Genomic DNA, 24,554 nt, shown 5'->3' with positions numbered 1-24,554 from the left:
CGAGAAGTGTGAGCCGCACACAAGTGTGCGAGTGGTTCAGATGTTTCCAACATGGCCGAAAAATGTCGATAGTGACGAAAGTTCTGGGAGCCCCTCAACTAGCAGAACTGAGGAAAACATCGCAGATGAGCGTGCAGCTGTGAGGAGAAATCGTCGAATCACCATCCATGAGTTATCAGATGATGTGTAGGTTAGTTACGGTTCAGTTCAGTCCATTATCACTGAAGATTTCGGCATGAGACGCGTGTCTGCCAAGTTTGTGCCAAATCTGCTTTCAGCTGACCAAAAAGACACTCGAGTTTCAGTTGCACAAGATCTCCATGATTGTGTCGAGGATGATGGAAACTTTTGAAAACTTTGCTTAGGCATCTGAGAAGGTATCGACAAGCTTTTGGCAAAGTTTGATGCAGATTCTCTTCTCAGCTTTCTCTGTCATGGTCAATGCGACGATCACGTGCTACACACCTTCCTTCCAAGCATTGTTGTAAACAGCAAAAGTGAGCCAGAACGTTAAAACTTAGTGTGCATGCGCAGCAGAGCTCAATGTCAATCTGTGCCAAGCGGTTTTATTCTGCGTGCTTTACTTTTCGTTACTATGGCAACAGTCCGGATACTTATTGATCGGACCACGTATTTTATTGATCCCGAAAGGCTGAAAGGAAAATTTGACCTCGGTGGCATTCGAACTTGGATGAAATATCGCTAAGCGTGCTAATTGTTAGCATGGTATGCTAACAATTCTCCCAGCTCACGCCCTAGTCATGTGACTAAAATATTGCTTACAAATTGTAGCACAAGGCTAGCAATTTCGGGGAAGGGCTAAGTCGATTACATCCACTCCAGTGCTCAGCTGGTACTTATGTTATCGACCTCGAAAGGATAAAAAGTAAAGACAACCTCGGCAGAATTTGATCTCAGAACGTAAAGCCGATTCTGCCAGCTCGCCAGCCTGTCCCGCTAATTATTATATTACCAGGAAAAGGAAAAGAAAAATAGCTACATCATTTTCTTTGAATATTTTTTTTTTCTTTTTTTAAATAATCAATTAACAGCTGGAACAAAACATCAACAACGTAAATGGCAATAACAAGGACAGCAATAACAAGGTGACCTCATTTATTAAAACAGGAAACTTCCAATCCACTTGAAACAAAGATCTGCCGATGGTTGATGGTCGACGTTCTTCTATTTCAAAGTTATTGAAGGAGTGGCAATATATAACAATGGTCTGCTTGTGTCACAAAGGAAAGAGGAACATGATGTGTTAATGGGTGAATGTACGCACATTACGTGTACACGTGAGATAAAGAGAGAGGGGGAGAGAGAGAGAGTTGGTAACGGTGAGAGGAATAAGATTCTGGTTAGCAAATGATTTTTGCTAGTGGAGGCTCATGGCTTAGTGGTTAGGGCATTAGACTCATGATCGTAAGATTGTGATTTCGATTCCTGGACCAGACACTGTGTTGTGTTTTTGAGCATTTCAGTTCAATTCACGCTGCTCCAGTCCACTCAGTTGGTATGACTAAGTAATCATGCAACAGGCAGGCATTCTGTCCGGGGAGAAATGTATAGACCAGAGAAACCAGTAAACCAGCCTATGCTCCTTATGGAGTAATGTGAATTAACCAAGGGCTTTTGCTAACAGTTTACAGAATGTAGTGTGACTCCTTAGTTCTGATCCCTTCCAAAAATTCGAACTCACATTAATTGAACATATTTTTTTTTTAATTTTCTTTTCAGCCATTGGGTTGTAGCCATACTGAGATATTAGTTGAACAAATCAACCCCTTATTTTAAAGGCTGGTACTTATTCTGTCAAGTTCTTTTGCTGAACTGCTAGGTTATGGAGACGTACATGAGCCAACACTATTTGTCAAGTGGTGGTGGTGGGAAAACACACACACACACACACACACACACACACACACAAACACACACAATGTATTTCTATAGTTTCCATCTACCAAATTCAGTCGCAAGGCTTTGGTCGACTCGAGGCTATAGCAGAAGACATTTTCGCAATGAACCACGGAATAGGATTGAACCCGTAACCATAAGATTGCAAAGCGAGATTATTAACCACACAGCCTTGCCTGTACCTACATAGCTATTTTCTCAAGAATTTGCTTCAACCATTCACTCTTACAGAACCTTACAGTGACATAGACACACGTCCCATCACATATATAAGCGTGTGCATATACGCACATGATCAAAAGGTCGCAAGTTCGATTCCTGGCAGTGCGTTGTGTCCCTGGCCAATACACTTTATTTCATGTTTATCCAGTCCACTCAGCTGGAAAAAAAGTGAGTAGTACCTCTATATCAAAGGCCCAGCCTTGTCACACTCTGTGTCACGCTGAATCTTCTTGTGAACTACATTAAGAGTACATGTGTTAGTGGAGCACGTTAATTTCACAAGCAGGTTGTTCCATTGATCGGATCAATTGGAACCCTCATCATAACTGACGAAGTGCCAGTTTAGTATTTAAGCACAGATATGTTTGTAATATGACATGTAAGCTAAAGATGCACAAATTTGCCACTATTATTAATTTTTAGTAGCTTCAGGAAAGGACTGGCATAGTTCAATGAATTTTTTGCCAGTTGGACTGGTAAAAAAACCACTGCTTAAGACTACAACCATGTCAACAGCAGTCTGCTACAATTTCATCATATGATATTCTCCATCTCATTCTATATATGCTGCAGAGAATGATCCTGAAATCATCATGTGAGTGTCACTTCCTAACAAGTTTAGATCCACTATAAACAAATCCACATCATTAGCATTTCTTCCTGCTGATATTTCCTTTAACATAAGAAACAGCCAACGATGGCAGCAATATTAACTTTGTTGATGGTGGAATACTAATGTTCTTATTGTCATTATGAAGGTGGCAAAAAGCAGTGAGTGGACAGAATCATTAGCATGCCAGGCAAATAGCAGCATTTCATCTGTCTTCTAAGTTCAAATTCGAACAAGGTTGACTTTGCTTTTCATCCTTTCAAGATCACTGGGGTCAATGTATTCGACTTAACCCCTCCCCCAAAATTGTTGGCCTTGGGCCAAAATTTGAAGTCAATATTACTACTACTACTACTACTACTACTACTGTGACCTCCATACAAATTTCTAGCCTTGTGCATGTGTTAGACACAATTATTACAATAATTACTACTACCAGTATCACATTGCCAAAAACAACTAGGTCATTTCATTCATTTCTCCTATATTTCCTAGTCAATAACATCTGCTAATTCTCCTTCAAACCTTCCCCGAAATGTAATTAGACCTACAGTTAAAAAGTGTTTTGTTTGATATTTGTTTTGTTTTTTTCTCTCGATACTAAAATGTTGATAATGTTGCAAGTAAAAGATGTCAACAACTGTAGTTTATGTATAGGTGTACTGGATTGCCAGATAAATTCACCTTTTTTTTTTTTTTTTGTATAGTTCAATGAATTCTTCAAGTCAAGCCCCAGTGATTTCTAATGTCAAGGCTTTTGACAAACTTGTGGTATGTTACCAAGTATCGAGAACAATGTGGGAGAATATATCATTGACCGAATCATTAAGACTGTTGATGAAATATAAAAACTGAAATAAATGAAAACAAAAAAAAATAAAGGAACTGAATCAGATAACTCAACACATGAACAGATGGCTTTTCTTCATTATTAAAAACAAAAATACTTGACAAACTCAAACAGCTTTCTTGTCCCCTCCATCAATAGAGGTTGAAGGCACGTAGGGGCATATGGTTACATGGTTAGGGTGTTGGGTTTTTCATTGTTAGGTTGTAGGTTTAATTCTTGGAATAGATGGTACGTTGTGTCTTTGAGCAAGGTACTTCATTTCATGTTGCTTCAGTACATCATCATCATCATTGTCGTCGTTTAACGTCCGCTTTCCATGCTAGCATGGGTTGGACGATTTGACTGAGGACTGGTGAAACCAGATGGCTACACCAGGCTCCAATCTGATTTGGCAGAGTTTCTACAGCTGGATGCCCTTCCTAACGCCAACCACTCCGAGAGTGTAGTGGGTGCTTTTATGTGCCACTGGCACGAAGGCCAGTCAGGCGGTACTGGCAACGGCCACGCTCAAAATGGTGTATTTTATGTGCCACCTGCACAGGAGCCAGTTCGGCGGCACTGGCAACGATCTCGCTTGAATGTCTTTACACGTGCCATCCGGCACAAGTGCCAGGAAGGCAATGCTGGACACAGGTGCCATGATGGTTTCGCTTTCGCTTGCCCCAATAGGTCTTCGCGTGAAAATGAGTTCCAGTGACACTTGGTGATTAAGTCAATGATGGACAGGCATTCCATTCAGCAAACAGCCTTCTACTCTCAGCTTAAATGCCTTGAAAATCCAGATAAGCGCTGGCAGCCTCGTGAGCCTCATGAAGCTCAAGGTAGACAATATATGTAGACTGTCAGCTAGTTAAGCTTATCCAATATATTTTTCTGTTGCTCAATCAACTAAACTGCCTACTTATTATTTGAGCATGTAGGTGGCTGAGTATTCCATAGACACTGATACCCTCAATGTAATCCTCAGGCAAAATCTGTATGATAGTGTGTGACAAAGTTGTACTTTTGAATTACAGGTACAATCAATCTGACAGGCTTCCACACAGTTTCTGTCAGCCCAATTTTACTCACATGGCTTTGACTGACCCAGAGTTATAATAAAAGACACTTAATGAGAGTGAACTTCAACTTCATGACCATGATGCAAATTTTCTAATCTGTGCCCTTAAATATCATCATCATCATCATTTAACATTCATTTTCCATGCAGGCATGGGTTGGACAGTTTGACAGGGGCTAGCAAGCTAGAGGGCTGCACCAAGCTCAAGTTGTCTGTTTTGGTATGGTTTCTACAGCTGGATGCCCTTCCTAATGCCAACCACTAACCACTTTACAAATTTATATAATAAAAAAGAATAATGAAGTGAATATCTTGTCTTAGCACTGAACATGAATGCAGCTTTTCAGTCTGGGATTTTGTCTTCGGAGAACAATTTCCCCCTCTAGAGGCAAGGTATGAACAACATACTCACTCTAATGATACCAGCAAACCATCAGACAGCAGTGTTTCAGTATGTTTTGTCTCCTCAGTGATAAACATCACTCAGAACTTTAAAAAACTGCTCATATCTATAGAATTCAGCAAACTAAACATTTGTTGATTCTTGTTGAAGTCTGCCAAGCTAATATTAAGTTATTATGAGCATGTAAATGAGTTAAAATCAAAGCAATTATGTGCGCATCCACTCTTAACAAATACCAGCAAATGTGAATGTAAACATAGCTCTTTTGTTGTTGGATTTCATCCTGGGAGAATAACTTCTCCTTATAGACAGTATGTGTAAATAACACACTAACTTCAGTGCCATCAGTGGACTGTGAGATATTACTGTTTCAGCATGATTAGGTCTTTTCAGTCACACACACTGCCTGGAACTCTGGAGCTAGGCAAAACCAATTGTTCCTTTCAAAAGAATTCAGCAAACAAAACATTTGCTTTCTGAAATTCTGCCCATTTAATGATAGAAGTGAAAGGAACATAGTATAAAATATTGGATTACCAGTCTGTCTCATGGAGTTCAAATCCTTTTATATGTGTTGTGTGCTCTGATTAACTTTATTCTATATCAATTAATAAGCTGAATAACCTCACATTGAGTATTCATTTAAACTATGCCACAAATTTGAGATTCATTTTTGGAATTTTTGTTCTTTTTTTAAAAAAACAAGTTTTTTTTGTTTTCTAAACAAAAATTGTGGTCAAGTTTTTAATCTGAAACTTAGACTAAAAGAAATAACAACATAATTCTTTTGTAAAAGAACAAGCAACAAATTTTTAAACAGATCATTTTCTGATGAGAAATGTGTTTTATCTGAATATGAAATTATAGCAAATGAAATGAAAACAAAGGAATGGAATTTGTTTTATCTATTTTACATCCATTTTACACAATTCATTTTATAGGGCCTTGTTTTTACTTCCAACCATTTGATTATGAAGTTGACCCTGTTTCAACTGCCTCAATTCTTCACCAAGTTCAACTTTTCTGTATCTGTGTAAAGTCTTCACTATTTGTTTGAAGGTGAAACTTGGGATTTAAATTGAGATTTAGTTATTATTTACCACTCTTCATTTGGTGTCTTTTTTTTTTAATAGATAGCATTTGTTTAATTTTGGTGAAGGTGTATAAAGGTATGTATATATTTTATAGTGTGTATAATTGTGAGATAATGCAAGTTTATGTTCAATAATTCTTTGTGTCTGACCTGATCTTATAATTTGTGTTTCAGTTAAAACCACAAATAGACAAATAGATAAATAGGTTGCTGCATAGTTAGGAAGGTAAATAGATAGATAGAGAAACAAATAGACAGCTTGGTTACAAGCTTAGTAGATAGGTAGGTAGAGGCATAGATCATGACGTGACAATTCAGCACCAACAATTCAGCACTAGTTAATTCAGTGCATAGACAATTCAGCAGAGGGCATCTTATTGAACTTAGGTACTGGTTATTTTTGGGATGAAAAAAACATAAGAGGAAAAATTTCAATTATTTAAAAACATGTAAAGATAAAAAGCAATAAATACATAGTAACTACTTTGAACCAGTATTTAGCTAGTTAAATTTTCATAGGAGATTCAAAAAGTGTAGTTACCATTTTGTATGGGCATGTATATATATATTTATGTTTTTTTGCTGGTGTTTGTTTCATGTATATGTATGTTTTTTGCTTATGTATAGTTAATCTCATTTATGACTGCTGTGTTTGTAGGTTGCATGTGCATGTATTTTAGATATACAACCAACACCAATATAATGTAGTAATAAATTACATATATTACATGAACTTAATAGTCTATGCACTCAATTGTCTAGCGCTGAAATGTCAATACTCCAGAATAGATAGATAGATAGATAGATAGATAGATAGATAGATACATACATACATACATACATATATACATACAGACAGACAGACAGACATAACAAAGACATAAAGATATACTCTAGTAAATGATGTGACTTTTTAATTTATGCAAGTGAGCACAATGACAAATCATTCCCATTCACCCATCTAACTATCTATCTACATACCTGACAGTCTGCCTATTGATATGTCATGTACACACATAAAAGTATATAGCATAGTATATCCATAGACACAGTGACGATGAATGAAAGCATTAGATAACCACCCCAGTGTCAGTGAATAGACATTTCAATGGTTCTGAAACACCAAGTACAAAATTAAAAAATATAAGTACACAGAATAGACAAAGTAACAAGTTCATCATGACAGCTTTCTTTATCTTTTTGATATTTTTCTTTTTTCCTTTTTTTTTTTTTGAAGCAATAATACTGTTGTTTTTTTTTGTTTTTTGTTTTTTCCAAAGATGTCTGTTTAAGATGAATGTCATTTACAACAAAAAAAAACTGTGTGGAAAAGAAATATTTGGTTTGGTTTAAGAAGTGTAAGACAGTGCAAATATCTGCATGTAATTAATAGTTTTAATGAAAAAAAAAAAACTGAAATTTTAAAATGTCCTCTAAGAAATTTTCTTATAATATGTCTCCAGTTTTATGTTCATTCAAATAGCGCCACCGATCACGCAGGGTGTTTATTTTGATGTGACCAAACTCTGTCTCAGAAATATGTAGATTATCCAAAACATCATGAACACCAACTGTTTGAGCATCCTGATAAGATGAAAGAGAAGTAAAAAGAAGAAGAATATAAAGATTGCATTTTTTAAAATTCACTTTTAGAAATGATTAAAATGTGGTGCACAGTGTAACATAGATGGTAAGGTTTATAAACAGAAATGTTATCATTATTTGCAAAGACCTGTTGAGGCAAGCGAAATCGAAATCAAACTAAATCTGACGACTGGCACCCATGCCAATGTCGTCTCCTTCATTGGACACGAAACTCGGCTTGCGAAGACCTGTTGGGGCAAGCAAAAGCGAAATCGTGATGGCACCTGTGCCCAGCGTCACCTTCTTGGCACTTGTGCCGGTGGCACATGTAAAGACATTCAAGCGAGATCATTGCCAGTGCCACTGGACTGGCTCCTGTGCAGGTGGCACGTAAAATACACCATTTTGAGCATGGCCGTTGCCAGTACCGCCTGACTGGCCTTCGTGCCGGTGGCATGTAAAAAGCATCCACTACACTCTCGGAGTGGTTGGCGTTAGGAAGAGCATCCAGCTGTAGAAACTCTGCCAAATCAGATTGGAGCCTGGTGTACCCATCTGGTTCGCCAGTCCTCAGTCAAATCATCCAACCCATGCTAGCATGGAAAGCAGACGTTAAACGATGATGATGATTTAACCCTTTAGCATTTCAACCAACCATATCTGACCAAAATAATCTACCTGTTTTATCTTCAAACTGGCTAGAAGTAGTTTCTCACACTTACCCTACAATGCCATTCTAAAAATAAACAATCATGTCATTGAAATCTGAGAGCTACAAAGTAATGCATAATTTATATCAATGTGAATAAATGAGCTTTACATTTGACAGAGTAATCTGAATGCTAAAGGGTTAACCCAGTTGAACAGCCCTACATTCAAAAGCATTCCAGCTATAGAACTATCCCGTCTTGGTTCCAGGCCTAGTATATCTCAGGCTACATTATCCAATAAAGCCTTCTTTTTCTGAATTGATATGGTGACATCTGATACAGAACAAGGCTACTATTTCTCACAAACCAAGTGACCTAGTAAAAGTTCTTTCATTGGCTCGCATGAATAAATATAAAAGTTCTAGTAGAGACATGAACTTAAATATATCAAGCAGCAATTGTCTCCATAGGAAATATTTCTCTCCACAGCAGGGCTCTACCCAAAACATAGACTTCACATCTCCACCCACTGTATGTAAACTTCATATTTGTGAACCTTGTTATATAATTTAACTGAGTTTTGTCATTGCAGGTCAACACTAGATTCTTCAACCACTGGGTTTTAGTTAACTAAAATGGTAACTTTCTAACAAACCCAGACTGAAATTCTACTTACATCCAAAGTGGGCTTTTCCACTAAAGGCATCCAGTTTAACACCACTACCACCACCACCTGACCCTGGATGTCTTTAGGGAAAAAACCTACTCTGTCGCAAACATCCAGGGAGGGCCTCCAGTTTGAGGATAACTTCCTTCCTCCTTGCTCCCACCAATCTCAGAGGGCCTGTAAAGGGTCATAGATACTACCTTCCCACCTGACTAAAAAATAAGAATAAAACAAAACTCATCGTTATCCTCATCGTTTAATTTTTCCATTCTAGCATGGGCTGGACAGCCTGATAGGTGCTGGCAAGGCTAGAGGCCACACCAAGTTCCATAGTTGGTTTTGGCTTGGTTTCTACAGCTGGATATTCTTCCAAATGCCAACCACTTTGCAGAGAGTAGTGGATGCTTTTTACATCACTCTATCATCAGTGCTTTTTGCATGGCACCAGCATCAGTGCTTTTTATGTTGAACAAGCACCAGTGCTTCTTATGTTGCACCAACATTAGTGCTTCTTATGTGGCACCAGCACTAATGAATGAAATTTCTAAGAATACCAGATTGGAACAATCCAAGATGTTATACTTACAGCATTCATCCACTGACAAAAAGATTTCTGTAGTGGGTTTTTCTCTAAGTTCAAGTAAGAGTTGAAGAGAATCAAATATATGTAGCGTTCAAGTAATAAAATACTTTGGCAGTAAAAATTTTTCTTTGTTTCTGCCTCCGAAGTTTTCCGTGCCTGAAACAAATAAAACAGAGACATAACTACAATCAGAACCAGAATCACCAACTTTACATCATAAGGTACTGAACATACACACATATACACAGCAGGTTCATAACTTCTGTATTCATATCAGTTTTTCACTGCACACTTAATTTTTATATACGATACAATAAGTACTTACCAGATTGTATGTGGCCAGGATCATCTCCCTCATGTGAAAGTGTGTTGTACTCATCATTTCAAATAGATTATCAAGTACGAAGTCAACTTCTCGTTTTATTTGATAGCCATCTGGTAACAACGCCACCAAACGTCTAACAATCTATGAAAGTAAACAGATTTATAAAGCAAACAGCAAAAATATAAAGCAAACACAAGAACAAAACCCTCTCTACCTCTTCTACCATTATTACAATGAACTCTTCTCTGTAGAACTGGCTGGTCTTGTGCCATCCCCCCACTCATGCACTCCTGATTGACCTATCTCTCCTCACCTATTTGTGTACTTAATCCTACCCCAAATCTCAGGTGAACACAAATGTAAGTGGCACTATTCTCTACCAATGTCTGGCCTCAAATTAAAAAGTAAAACCTCAACTCCATTAACATCATTTTATGTTCGCATTCCTTGCTAGTATGAGTTGGACAGATCTTGGTTACTGCCCTCCTAAGTGTGTTCAGAGGCCATGACTCATTTGTATGATTTATATTAACATGGTTTCCGAAGCCCAAATACTCTTCCTAACACCAACCACTTTACAGAGTGTACTGGGTGCCTTTTATGTGACGGCACCAGTACCAGAGAAGTTGTTATGTCTTCAACAAGTCTAAAGACTCCTGTCTTCCCTACAATATTCCCATTCATTTGCCAACCACTTTACACAGTGTACTGGGTACATTTTATCAAGGCACCAGCACCAAAGAGGTTACTATGATTTCAACAAAGCAAAACTAAACTGTCCTCATAATCCAACAATGTCTCTGCTCATTCCAAAATATAGCAGTAAACATCAGCCTTGATGATTTCTTCCCCAGCTGTAGGGACAAATCAACTTCAATATTGTCACTTTACAAAATCTAAACACTACAATATTTAGCTGTCCCAATCTACTTAGCCATTTCCTACAGCATCACATGAGACAATATTGATAACTAACAAAACAACAAAGTCAATTATTTGTGAGGACTGTACTGTCAATTAAATCGCACCCTCCACCTCACCCCTTGTCCACTGGAAATTCTCGTTACAGGCTTTTGAGTGTGTGTTTTCTAGGAGTGTATTTCTGTGGTGGCAATGATGGTGGTGGTGTTGTTGTTGTTGTTGTTGTTGGTGGTGGTGGTGGTGGTGGTGGTGGCGGTGGCGGCGACAGCAGTGGCGGCAGCGGGGCACGCGCGTGTGTGTGTGTGAGTGTGTGTCACACCCACCACTTGACAACCAGCATTGGTTTGTTTATGGTTTCATGACTTAGCAGCTCAGCAAAACCAATTGATGGAATAAGTAAATTATCATCTTAATCATCAGTTAACATCTGCCTGCTTAACCAGTCCTTAAAACAGAAAATAAGTACTGAGTTTGAACTGAACTGCTTTGACTAAAACCTTTCGAGGCAATGCCCCAACTTGGCTGCAGTCCAGTGAGTGAAACAAGTAATAAGTAAAAGATGTTATACGTCATCATCATCATGTAACGTCTGCTTTCCATGCTGGCATGGGTTGGACAGTTTTACTGAGAACTGACAAACTGGGAGGCTTCACGAGGCTCCAATTTGATTTGGCAAGGTTTCGACAGCTGGATGCCCTTCCTAATGCCAACCACTCAGAGAGTGTAATGGGTGCCTTTTACATGTCACGTGCATGGGTACCAGTCATGTGACACTGGCAGCGGCCATGCTCAAATGGTGCTTTTCACATGCCACCAGCACAGGTGCGAGTCAGGCGGCACTGACATTGGCCATGTTTGAATGGAGCTCTTGATGTGCTAGTTAGGCAGAACTGACATTGGCCACACTCGAATAGCGCTTTTTATGTGCCACGGGTATGGGTGCCAGTCAGGTGGCACAGGCATTGGCCACAACTACGATTTCACTTGGTTATATATATATATATATATATATATATATATATATATATATATATATATAAATATATATATATATATATATCATCATCATCAACATCATCATTTAATGTCTGTTGTCCATGCTGGCATGGGTTGGATAGTTTGACAGGAGCTGGCAAATCAGGGAGTTGCACCAGACTCCAGTCTGATTTGGCATGGCTTCTACTGGCTGGATGCTCTTCCTAACATCAACCACTTTATAGAGTGTACTGGGTGCTTTTATGTGACACCACACAGACACTTTTACGTGGAACTGCAGAGGCACTTTTATGTGACACTGCATGGGTACTTTTATGTGGCACCGCATGGGCACTCTTGTGTGGCACCACATGGGTACTTTTAAGTGGCACCACATGAGCGCTTTTACATGGCGCCACATGGGGAGCTTTTATGTCACACTGCACATGCGCTTTTATGTGGCACCACATGGGCACTCTTGTGTGATACCACATGAGTGCTTTTACATGGCACCACACAAGCATTTTTACATGGCACTGCACAGGCACTTTTATGTGGCACCATATGGGTGTTTTTACGTGGCATTGCCATGAGTGCTTCACACCACCAGAAGGATTAGTAAGGATGTCATTTGAATGTTAATAGAGTAGGTCACTTACCGGAAAGTTTCCCATTGACTGCTCAGCATCATGGAGTGAAATTCGTTCCTGCTCTCCAGGGAGAGTTCCAGGTGGGAAACCCTGAAACATATTTTCATTACAAATAATTTTAAATCATTTTTCCCCCCTCTTTCTTGTCTGTCTGTCTGTCTGTGTCACTCTATCTCCTCACTCTCCATCTCTCTCTCTCTCTCTCTCTCTGTTCTACTTCACTTTCTCCCTCTATTGTGTGCATATCTGTATGTGCTTTTGTGCATGTGTATGCATATATGGGCGGACGTAAAAAATGTGGACCGCACCCCCCCCCCTTTTTTTTTTACTCAATCCCCCATTTTCGAGGACGGAGATTCTGATTCTGCAAAAAAAAATGGCATTTTAAAATTTTAATTTCCCCCACCCACAATCCCAACAAATTCTTCAATTTTCACTTTTTTTCAATTTTTCTTTTTTTTTTTTTAGAATCATAATCTCCATATTTTTCTACATATTTCGCAAAAATGATTTTCTGAAAAAATGAAAATCGAAGAATTTATGGTGGGTTAGGGATGGAGGAAATCAAAATTTTAAAATGCCGTTTTATTTATTTATTTATTTATTTTTTTTTTTTTTTGCAGAATCACAATCTCCGTACTTGAAAATGGAGATTCTGTAAAAAGAAGAAAAAAAACCAAAGTGGGTCTGGTCCACATTTTTTACATCACACACACATACATATGTATGTATCTATGTATGTATGTACTCTTTACTCTTTTACATGCTTCAGTCATTTGACTGTGGTCACGCTGGAGCACTGCCTTTAGTCAAACAAATCAACCCCCAGGACTTCTTCTTTGTAAGCCTAGTAGTTATTCTAAGTTACAGGGACATAAATTCACCAACATCGATTGTCAAGCAATGATGAGGCAACAAACACACAAACGTAAATATATATATATATATATATATATATATATATATATATGTATGTATATATATATATACACTACAGGATTCTTTCAGTTTTCCAAATCCACTCACAAGGCTTTGGTCAGCCTGAAGCTATACTAAAAGACACTTGCCCAAGGTGCCACGCAGTGATACTGAACCCAGAACCATGTGGTTGGAAGGCAAGCTTCTTACCACACAGCATGCTTGTGTATGTATATTTTATCAATATTTAGTAGAAGCAACAGAGTGACTCAGGGGCCAAGAGTTTTGTGTATTATGTATATATATATATATATATAAACAATATGAGAGATCACAGATTTAGCTACTTACCACACAGCCACTACTGCGCCTACATATATATATTACCATACATATATATGTATGTGGATGAATGGATGGATAAACATACATGAACCTAGGCAGTACAATTTTAGTACATCTAAACAAGTTAATCACTGAAAGTCCATGACTCAATAGGCAATCAGTGTTATGACATGTTTAAGTGAATTAAGTAAACGGGAAGCACAAGACCTCAGATTTAAGACAGAAAGAAAATATGAAATATTAATCAGAGTTTACTCAAGGAACATTGAGATCATCATCATCATAATTTTAGTGTTCACTCTTTTACACTTGCATGATTCAGAGAGGATTTGTTGAGAGGAGTGGCTGTGTGGTAAGTAGCTTGCTTACCAACCACATGGTTCTGGGTTCATTCCTACTGTGTGGCACCTTGGGCAAGTGTCTTCTACTATAGCCTTGGGCCGACCAAAGCCTTATGAGTGGATTTGGTAGACGGAAACTGAAAGAAGCCTGTCGAATATATGTATATATATATATATATATATATATATATATATATATATATATATATATATATATATATGTATATATATATATATATATATATATATATATATATATATATATATATATGTATATATATATATATATATTTCTAGTGAGACAGTTGCAAGAGAAATACCTAGCCAAGGATAAACCTCTGTACCTGGCTTTCGTTGACATGGAGAAAGCCTTTGACAGGGTCCCCCGATCCCTTATCTGGTGGTCAATGAGGAAACTTGGGATAGAAGAATGGCTAGTGAGAGCTGTGCGAGCCATGTACAGAGATGCGGCCAGTAAGGTGAGGGTTGGAAATGAGTACAGCAATGAATTCCGGGTAGAGGTAGGGGTCCACCAAGGTTCCGTCCTCAGCCCCCTATTATTTACCATAGTCCTCCAGGCAATCACAGAGGAGTTCAAGACAGGTTGCCCCTGGGAGCTCCTCTATGCTGATGACCTTGCCCTAATTGCGGAGTCACTATCAGAACTAGAGGAGAAGTTTCAGGTGTGGAAGCAAGGTCTAGAATTGAAGGGCCTTAGAGTCAACCTAGCTAAAACCAAAATCCTAATAAGTAGGAAGGTAGATAAAACACAAACCCCTTCAGGTAGATGGCCCTGCTCAGTATGTAGAAAAGGAGTAGGTAGTAACTCTATAAGATGTACCCGGTGCAAGCTATGGACACATAAGAGGTGCAGCAACATCAAAGGCAGGTTAACTAGCAAGTTAGTTTTTGTTTGTGGCAGATGTTCAGGTGCAATAAAGACTGCAAACAAACAGGAAACAACTTCTATCTCATTCCAGGGTGAAAAACTAGAGGTAGTCGATAGCTTCCGCTATCTGGGCGACCAAGTTAGTAGTGGGGGTGGGTGCGCTGAAAGTGTAGCTGCTAGAATAAGAATAGCCTGGGCAAAGTTTAGAGAGCTCTTACCCCTGCTGGCGACAAAGGGACTCTCACTCAGAGTAAAAGGCAGACTGTATGACGCATGCGTACGAACAACCATGCTACATGGCAGTGAAACATGGGCTGTAACTGCTGAGGACATACGTAAGCTCGCAAGGAATGAAGCCAGTATGCTCCGTTGGATGTGTAATGTCAATGTGAATACCCGTCAGAGTGTAAGTATCTTGAGAGAAAAGCTGAACATTAGAAGCATTAGTTGTGGCGTGCAAGAGAGACGATTGCGCTGGTATGGACATGTGGTGAGAATGGAGGAGGATAGCTGCGTGAAAAAGTGCCACACCCTAACAGTTGAGGGAACCCGTGGAAGAGGTAGGCCCAGGAAGACCTGGGCTGAGGTGGTGAGGCAAGACCTTCATACATTGGGCCTCACCGAGGCGATGACTACGGACCGAGACCTTTGGAAATGGGCTGTGCGTGAGAAGACCCGGCAAGCCAAGTAAGATCGTTGCCAGTGCCCCTGGACTGGTTCTTGTGCGGGTGGCACATGAGATGCACCATTTTGAGCGTGGCCGTTGCCAGTACCGCCTGACTGGCTCCTGTAGGATTTTCGAGCGAGATCGTTGCCAGTGCCCCTGGACTGGCTTGTGCGGGTGGCACATAAAAGACACCATTTCGAGCGTGGCCGTTTTCGTGCGGGTGACACGTAAAAGCACCCACTACACTCTCTGAGTGGTTGGCGTTAGGAAGGGCATCCAGCTGTAGAAACTCTGCCAAATCAGACTGGAGCCTGGTGTTGCCATCCGGTTTCACCAGTCCTCAGTCAAATCGTCCAACCCATGCTAGCATGGAAAGCGGACGTTAAACGATGATGATGATGATGATGATGATATATATATATATATATATATATATATATATGTGTGTGTGTGTGTGTGCATATGTGTGTGTATATGTTTGTGTTTGTTTTTGTCCCCCCAACAACGCTTGACAACCGATAGTGGTGAGTTTACGTCCCCGTAACTTAGCGGTTCGGCAAAAGAGACCAATAGAATAAGTACTAGGCTTCCAAAGAATAAGTCCTGGGGTTGATTTGCTCGACTAAAGGTGGTCCTCCAGCATGGCCACAGTCAAATGACTGAAACAAGTAAAAGAGTAAAAGAGAGTAAAGAGTATACATTTTCTATTGCTGGATGCTCTTCCTGTTACCAACCTTCACCTGTGAGTGAATTTGATCAGATGGAAACTGTGCAGAATCCTGCCATATGTATAAATATGTATATATGTATGTATGTGTGTATGGCTTGGTGTTTGTCCTCCAGCACCACTTGACAACTGGTATTAGTTTGTTTACATCCCTGTAGTCTAGCAGTTCATCAAGAGAGACTGATAGAATAAATACTTTAAAAAAACTGGCTTTTCCATTGCTTTCTCCCTCTATTGTGTGCATACTTGTCTATGCTTTTGTCCATGTGTATGTGTGTATATGTATGCATACATATATCTATTTTTTGTGGATAATGTATGTTTGTGTATACATACACACATGTGTGTGTGTGTGTATACACATACTCACACATTTCGGTTGATCCAATCAACTGAACACATTTTGGTTGATCCAATCGACCAAACAGCCTGTTTATAAAATTAACAATGCTAATGGTTGAGTACTCCACAGACACACATACACTTAATAATATAGTTCTCAGAAAGATTCAATATAACACAGAATGTGACAAGGCTGGCCCATTAAAGTACAATGGGGTACGACTCATTTTTACCAGCTGAGTAAAAATAAAGTGTCTTGCTCAAGGACACAACACATTGCCAATCTTACGATCATGAGCTGAATACCCTAACCAGTAAGCCATGCAACTTCACTGATAGAATAACTACCAAACTTAAAAGTAATTCAACTTTACAATGAAAGTAAACAAAGATTGTTCTTTTTTAGAAACGTTGAGATGTATTGTAAGAACAGAAATAAAGTTTAGTTTAATGGGAAAACACTTGACACGTAATCACAGAGATGTGAGTTCGAGTCTCATGGCTGGCCAGTAGCGTATTTTTCTGCAATAAATGGATAATTTATCCTGATCACGCTATTTATAGCATTATCACGCATTTGAGTAATAACTTTATTTCTGTTCTTAAAAGTAATTATAGGGGTCAATTTTTTTCAACTAAACCTTTGATGGTCACAATCCAATAATTGAAACAAGTGAACAGATAGAAGATTTCTTTTAGGTGTACTTACAACTTTTTGGTACATATAGAGACAAGCCACTGCCATGGCAAAAGTGGTTCGTTCAATTCCACTGGGGCAAAAGAAACAGTAGGCAGGGTTGAAAAGTATGCTACTGACACTGCTATTATTACTTGTTCTGCAGGTATTCTTGTTGCTGTGGCTTTTACTGAAAACGGCGCCAGTACTTGAGCGATGAGAAACTTCAATGGATTTCCTTAGGTTGCTGTTGTCTTTGTACTTGCGCTCTACGTTGATGAAAACTTCAAGCAAAGAATCAAATATCTGGACAAATATAAAAATATCTCAAGTAAATTAGCATTCCAAAACAGCAAAATTGGTGGTTAGTGTATCCCATTAGCATTTAAGCTGACCATATCTGACCCAAATATCCTTCTTGTTTTTTTTATGATCAAACCTGCCATATCTGACCTCTCACACCTACCCTACAACACCATTCTAAAAATATACACATTACTGAAATCTCAGAGCTACAAGATGGTGCTTCTTTTTTTCTTTGTTTTCTCTTTTCCTTTCTTTCTATTTTCTATTTTTTGCTTTTTTGCTTTTTTCTTTCTTTTGTCCTTTTTTATCTATCACATAACTTGACTTTGTAAATGAACAATCTGGTGTGTTTACTTTAATGGCCAACCAATATATACAGTGAGTTTCTTTGCCCTAGGGGTCAGGAAGACACTCAGCAAGAAAAGGAAACGAAGTTGGAAAGAGAAGAAAAATAAAGATAATAATGATGATGATGATGATGATGATGATGATGATGGTGGTGGTGGTGGAAGTGGTGGTAGTGATGGTGTGATAGCAGTGTTGGTGATGATGGTGGTGGTAGTGGTGGTGGTGATGGCGATGGTGGTGATGGTGGTGGTGGTGGTGGTAGTGGTTCAAGTGATGGGTGATGATGGTGATAATGGTGGTAGTTGTGGTTGTGGTTGTGGTGGTGTTTGCGGTGGTGGTGGTAGTGGTGGTGGTGGTTAGCAGTGGCAACAACAACAATGACCACAAATCCTACTTACATTTTCATTTGATAAATAATTTAAAGGTATTGGCACATGATAATAAAGCTGGTTTGGAAAACTGCCTTCAGTCATTCTAAATACATCTTTTGTTGTCATCATCTCAATCAAATCAGGTGTTTCTGAATTATTGACATCTTTGTGGAACTGGAAAAAATTTGAATTAAAAAATAATTTTAAAAAATAATGGAAAATCATGCAATATCAAAAACATAATTGATGATTCGTGAATTGAAAAAAGCAGTTGAGAATGCAGGAAGCTAGAGGCTGAGATAAGAGAAGAAACCAAGGTACCAAATGGAATTTACATGGACACAAGTGTGACTGTGTGGTAAGAAGCTTGCTTCCCAGCCACATGGTTCTGGGTTCAGTCCCACAGCATGGCAAGTGTCTTCTATTATAGCTGTGGGCTGGCCAAAGCTTTGCAAGAAGATTTGGTTGATGGAAACTGAAAAAAGCCCATCAAATGCACAAATATATATATATATATATATATATATATATATATATATACAGAGAGAGAGAGAGAGAGAGAGAGAGAGAGAGAGAGAGAGAGAAAGAGAGTATACACATATATGTAGGTGTGTGTGTGTGTATGTATGTGTCTTTGTGTCTGAGTTTGCCCCCACTATCGCTTGATGACTAGTGTTGGTGTGTTTATATCCCTGTAACTTAGCAGTTCAACAAAAGATACTGATAGAGTAAGTATCAGGCTTAACAAACAATAAGTACTGGGGTTGATTAATTCAGCTATAAATTCTTGAAGACGGTGCCCCAGCATGGCCACTGTCAAATGACTGAAACAAGGAAAATATAAAAGATAAAAGGCACAAGCATGGCTGTGTGGTTAAGAAATATATTGCCTAATCACATAATTCTGGGTTCAGTCCCACTGCAAAGCACTGTGGGCAAATGTTTTCTGCTATAGCTGTGCAGATATCCTTAGACACAGGTATGGCTGTGTGGTAATGAAATTCAGTTCCTAATAGCATGATTTCAGGTTCAGTCTCACAGCATGACAGTTTGAGCAAGAGTTTTCTACTATAGCTCCTGGGCAACAAAGCATTATGTGTAGGTTTGCTAGATGGAGACTGAAAGAAGCCTGTTGTATATGTGTGTCTGTATCTCTGTGTCTTGGCATTATGCAATAATTGTAAACGAGTGTCACTGTCATACAAGCAGTGTTATTTGTTTCCAATCTTCGGTGAAAACGTGTTTGACCTGGCTTGGAAATATGTGAGAGTTATCAACAGGAAGGGCATTCAGCTATAGAAACTCTGTCTCAACAAATTCCATCTGACCCATGCAAGCATGGAAAAGTGGACACTAAATAATGACAGTAATGTGAAGGATTTGCATTTGTAAATTAAAATGGAACTTACTTTCAATTGTTTCCTGAATGATTCCACATTGAATAAAGATTCTATATCCTACAAGATATAAAAAAAAAAAAACATTGAATACATCAAAACGAAATTTAGTGAAGAACAAAATAAATATTGGCTCAGACTTTTACAGGTCCTATTAGTCATGGGGGAAATGTGAATGATGAGAGAATTAAGGAGCTGGTTTATATACTTGCAAAAATATATTTATATGCTGAGAGAAGAAAAAAAATATTATTGAGTCGTTATCAATATGGGAGAGAGAGAGAAAGAGGGGGAGTGTGTGTGTGTGTGGTAGTAATTAGTTGGGTGCAGGGGTATTTTATAATAATGCGCCACCATCTAAATCTAAATGTATAAAATTTAAAAATTTGAAAAGAATCAAAATTTCAAATGATAAAAAGAAAATTAAAAAAAGAAAACGGTTTCTCTATTTTGTTTGGTAACCATTGATTAAAATGTTTCAATTTCCTAATTTTAGCAGTTCAAGAGGTACCAGAGTGGGCACTTGAACACACATTCAGGCAAACTGGTCTATAAAAACTAAAACAGTGGCATCAATTTTTGGTTGGCTGAACATGTTGGGTGGATGACGAGATGGTTGTGACCCACAACAACTTTCTTAAAAAAGGGACTTTTGACTGAGACATCCTTTTCCTTTTCTCCCATAACAAAAATGAAAGAGACAGAGAGAAGAAAAAGAAAGAGAGAGCAGTAGAAGAAGAAAGAAAAAGTTTCAAGACTTACATTGTAATTTGATAACTCATTAAAATAGATTGGTTGTTTGTTTGGGTCGTTGGTATTACTCACATAATACAGTTTACCATGGATTTCAACACTGACATCATTACGAAGGTTGATAAAGATAACATGGGAATGCATTTTAACATTGGTCAAATGGTCTAAGACCTTGCTAACAGCCTGGAAAATAAGACAAAATAAAGTAATAAAAGATGATCAAGAGATTATATATCAATATATTAATATATATATATATATACATATATATCTGGATTGTTGTCTTTGATAGAGTCATAGTAACCACTATTAAACACATGCACTATTGTTATTTCCATGCTTAACAATATCAAAATTGTTTGCTTTTTCATTTCTTTTTTGTCATACATCATACATCTACAACACAGTTGGTCAATTATAGAATTTATTTTTAAAGAAATGTGCTTCTTTAATTCTCTTGGTGATTCAGATTATTCTACCAAACGTAATGCTTATTTATTCCCATTGTTTTAAATTAATCATATATTATCTTGTAGCTTCAAGATTTCAATGCTGTGATTGTATATTTTTAGAATGACATTGTAGGGTAATCATGAGAGGCTGGATATGGCTAGTTTGAACCTAAATCTGGCAGAATATTTTTGGCCAGATGTGGCCATTTTAAATACTTAAGGGTTAAACCTTCCATTACCAATCTGCTTGAGACAACCTTTGGTTCTATGATACAAACATTCTCTTCTAAAAGGATGTAAATTAAAACTTTCCATCAAAATTTCATGCTAACTTATGTTCGAAAGATAACAACTTCATAGTTTGGTACTATGCAAGAAAGGAGCAGGGTAGGAGGGCTCCGAAAGGGGTCTCAGGGAGTAGCAAACCTGCCTTCCTGAGCTAGTTTTCCATTTCTTACAAATCATAGTAGAGGCCTTGATCTCAGGACCACTCATGTCTAGAGACTGAGGTTGGGGGTAAGCAACAGCATGCTCCCCATAGAAAATCCAGCTCCAAAAAAGCCTCATGATAGCAAAGGAGAATGAGCATTAGCCAGCCCAAAGGTTGGAGAGGGCTGCACCTGCCTACCTTGGTTGATATGGCATTTAGATAGATCCAGCCACCCCGGCTAACAGGGACAAAACTCAGATTTAAAACACTGGACAACAATGACGGCAGCAGTGGCGACAGCAACGACGACAACAACGACAATGAAACCCAGTGTTCAATTGATATTTCAGTTCAGTTCAGAATTTGAACTTAGAGTGTAAAGAGCTTGAAGAAATGCTGCCTTAGCCTTTTGTCAAACACATTATTGATTCTGTCTGTTTGCCATCATACAGCAGCTTAATGATCCTTTCTACTAAAGACACAAGGCCTGAAATTTGTGAGGAGAGAGCAAGTCAATTACATGGATGCAAGAGCTTAACTGGTACTTAATTTACTGTCCCCAAGAGGATGAAAAGCAAAGCTGACTTCAACAGAATTTGAACTCTCAGAATGTAAGGTCAGAAGAAATGCTGCTAGACATTTTTCCCAGAGTGCTAATGATTCTGCCAGCTTGCTGCCTTGCAGCAGCTTAACAGTTACATTAAATTCTTTGTTATTTTCAAAATTATTTGAAACAAAGGCAATTTATTTCAACAGAAATACAATAATGAAAAGTTTAATAATTCTTTGAAACATTTAAGCTCTGTATCCTTGATCCTTCTTTGAAATATTTAGGCTCTTATTACAGTTTAGGTCATACTAGAACACCACAAAGACAAATATTACAATAACAGCAGCTGGGTTATACCATTTATTATGCTATGTAAATCACCTGGATGTTCCACTGTGTCGAGGGTGGAAAGGGAACCAAGCGGATGTCGATATCTGCATGTAAGGACATAAACACCAAAAACAATTAGTGAAAACATGGTGCATGCTACCACCACAAGGTCCAGTCTTTACTGTGATGTGGTGGCCTGTATGCCTCGATACACCTGAGAACTATGCTAACAGAGTGCAAGCTCCTAGTAGGGCATCTTGTGCTGGACAGGTCAAAGATAGAGGCCAGACTGATATAGACCATGGTTCCAAGTAGTAAAAATAGGTTTGTGAAGAGCCAACACCTCTACTTAGAAAAATAAATTTCAGACACATTGATGACAATTCAAACAAAGATCAGGAAAGGAAAGCATTTACTCAGGGAAGCAGAAAAGACAGCCCAGAATTGTGAACAGAAGAGAAAAAGATCGGCACAAGATGTAAAATTTCAAAGGTGGGGGTTAGTCAATTAAATCAATCCCAGAAGTTGACTGGAACTTTAGTCTAAAGACCCTGGAGAGACAAATGACAAAGTTGGCATTAACAGAATTTGAACTTCATCATCTTCATCATCATCCAGTGTTTTAAATTCAGGTTTTGTCCCTGTTACCGGGGGTGGCCAGATCTACCTCAATGGCATAGCAACAGAGGCAGACAGGTGCAGCCCATCCCAACCTTTGGGCTGGCTGGTTCCCATTCTCCCTTGCTATCATGAGGTTTTTTTGGAACAGGATTTTCTATGGGAAGCATGCCATTGCTTATCCCCAACCTCAGTTTCTAGACATGAGTGGTCCCGAGACCAAGGCCTCTACCACGATTTTTAAGAAATGTGGTGGAAAACTAGCTCAGGAAGGCAGAGATGCTACTCCTTGAGACCCCTTTTGGTGTCCTCTACCTATAGAATGTAGAAAAAAAATACAGCAAGATATTTCTTGCAAGGCTTTAATGAATGTGCCAAACCATTACTTTGCTATATGTAATATTAGAATGACTTTAAGGCAGCAAGCTGGCAGAAATGTTAGCACGCTGGGCAAAATGCTTAGCAGTATTTCGTCTGTCGTTATGTTCTGAGTTCAAATTCTGCTGAGGTCGACTTTGCCTTTCATCCTTTCGGGGTCGATAAATTAAGTACCAGTTGCATACTGGGGTCGATCTAATCGACTGCCCCCACTCCCCTAAAATTTTGGGCCTTGCGCCTAGAGTAGAAAAGAATATTAGTATGACTTTAAAGAAATCAACAGTAAAACAACATAATCTTCTTTGACTTACCTGAGAAACAGGCTGTGCCATACCATAAAGAGGAAGATGACCAGTGACCTTTTGAAAGTTAGCTACACTTAAATTCTGTATTGAACTCAAACGGTCTTCCTGACTGATAGTGTCTTCAACCTAGATTTAGAGAGAAAGACTTACTTTCATAAGTACAATGCTGTCTATATTTTAATGATTGATAACTTTCAGATTTATTAATTAATGGAAATCAGGAACAGTGCTTGTGTTGTTCACCCTTTTGTTACCAGCCCAGCTGAAACCAGGTCTGGCTTTGAGTACAAATGTCTTGTTTTCATAAATTTTGAATAAAAATCTTCCACCAAACCTTAGTCACAATTTGTTCCTAACACTAGCTGAATGATAACTAAGTTATTTTACTAACTTCTTTGTTATATTTAAAGTAATTGAAAGAAATACAGAGCATCTCAAAATAAATACAGTAACAAAAGGGTTAAGATGCTGAGAGTATTGACCACATTACCTTATAGTTAAATATTAACTACAGCCATCATATGTTCTTACAGAAACTCCATCATAACTTACCTCAGTCTACCTGGCTGGCAATTAGCTCTATTGTTGAATGATTAGAATGGAAAGGTTGTCCAGCTTCTAAAACTAATTGTTTCAACAGTATGAACATTTACAAAAAAATTCATCCTGTCAATATTAATGTGAAAGAATTCATCTTTTCAGTTCCTGCCTACAATATATTTCATTTTGCATATTCTCCAGCCATTTTCAAGTGTACTAAGTCTACATCACACACACACACAGACACACACACATACATATATATATATATATATATATATATATATATATATATATATATATATATATATATATATATATATATATATATATATATATATATACATATATACATATATAT

At 38.2% G+C, this 24,554-nt stretch overlaps 1 protein-coding gene across 6 annotated transcripts in view; it reads right to left on the bottom strand.

Moving 5' to 3' along the window:
• Positions 1-7,328: 7,328 nt before the first annotated feature.
• LOC106870290 (paladin) overlaps positions 7,329-24,554 on the bottom strand; it is a 137,693-nt gene continuing 120,467 nt past the window's right edge. For all 6 annotated transcript variants that reach the window (XM_014916313.3, XM_014916314.3, XM_089358940.1 and 3 more), the window contains exons 13-21: positions 23,660-23,779; positions 20,600-20,773; positions 19,850-19,897; positions 18,468-18,614; positions 17,449-17,721; positions 12,520-12,600; positions 9,965-10,105; positions 9,643-9,795; positions 7,329-7,739 (exon numbers count right to left, since the gene is read on the bottom strand). In XM_014916313.3, coding sequence (XP_014771799.1) covers positions 7,602-7,739; positions 9,643-9,795; positions 9,965-10,105; positions 12,520-12,600; positions 17,449-17,721; positions 18,468-18,614; positions 19,850-19,897; positions 20,600-20,773; positions 23,660-23,779 — 1,275 coding nt within the window. In that variant the 3' untranslated portion in view covers positions 7,329-7,601. The remainder of the gene's footprint in view (positions 7,740-9,642; positions 9,796-9,964; positions 10,106-12,519; positions 12,601-17,448; positions 17,722-18,467; positions 18,615-19,849; positions 19,898-20,599; positions 20,774-23,659; positions 23,780-24,554) is intronic.

The sequence above is a fragment of the Octopus bimaculoides genome, chromosome 1 (genome assembly GCF_046866305.1).
Source record: "Octopus bimaculoides isolate indiv1 chromosome 1, ASM4686630v1, whole genome shotgun sequence".
Classification (NCBI taxonomy): domain Eukaryota; kingdom Metazoa; phylum Mollusca; class Cephalopoda; order Octopoda; family Octopodidae; genus Octopus; species Octopus bimaculoides.
Note: the sequence above shows the minus strand (reverse complement) of the source record. Positions and strands in the feature narration are given on the sequence as shown.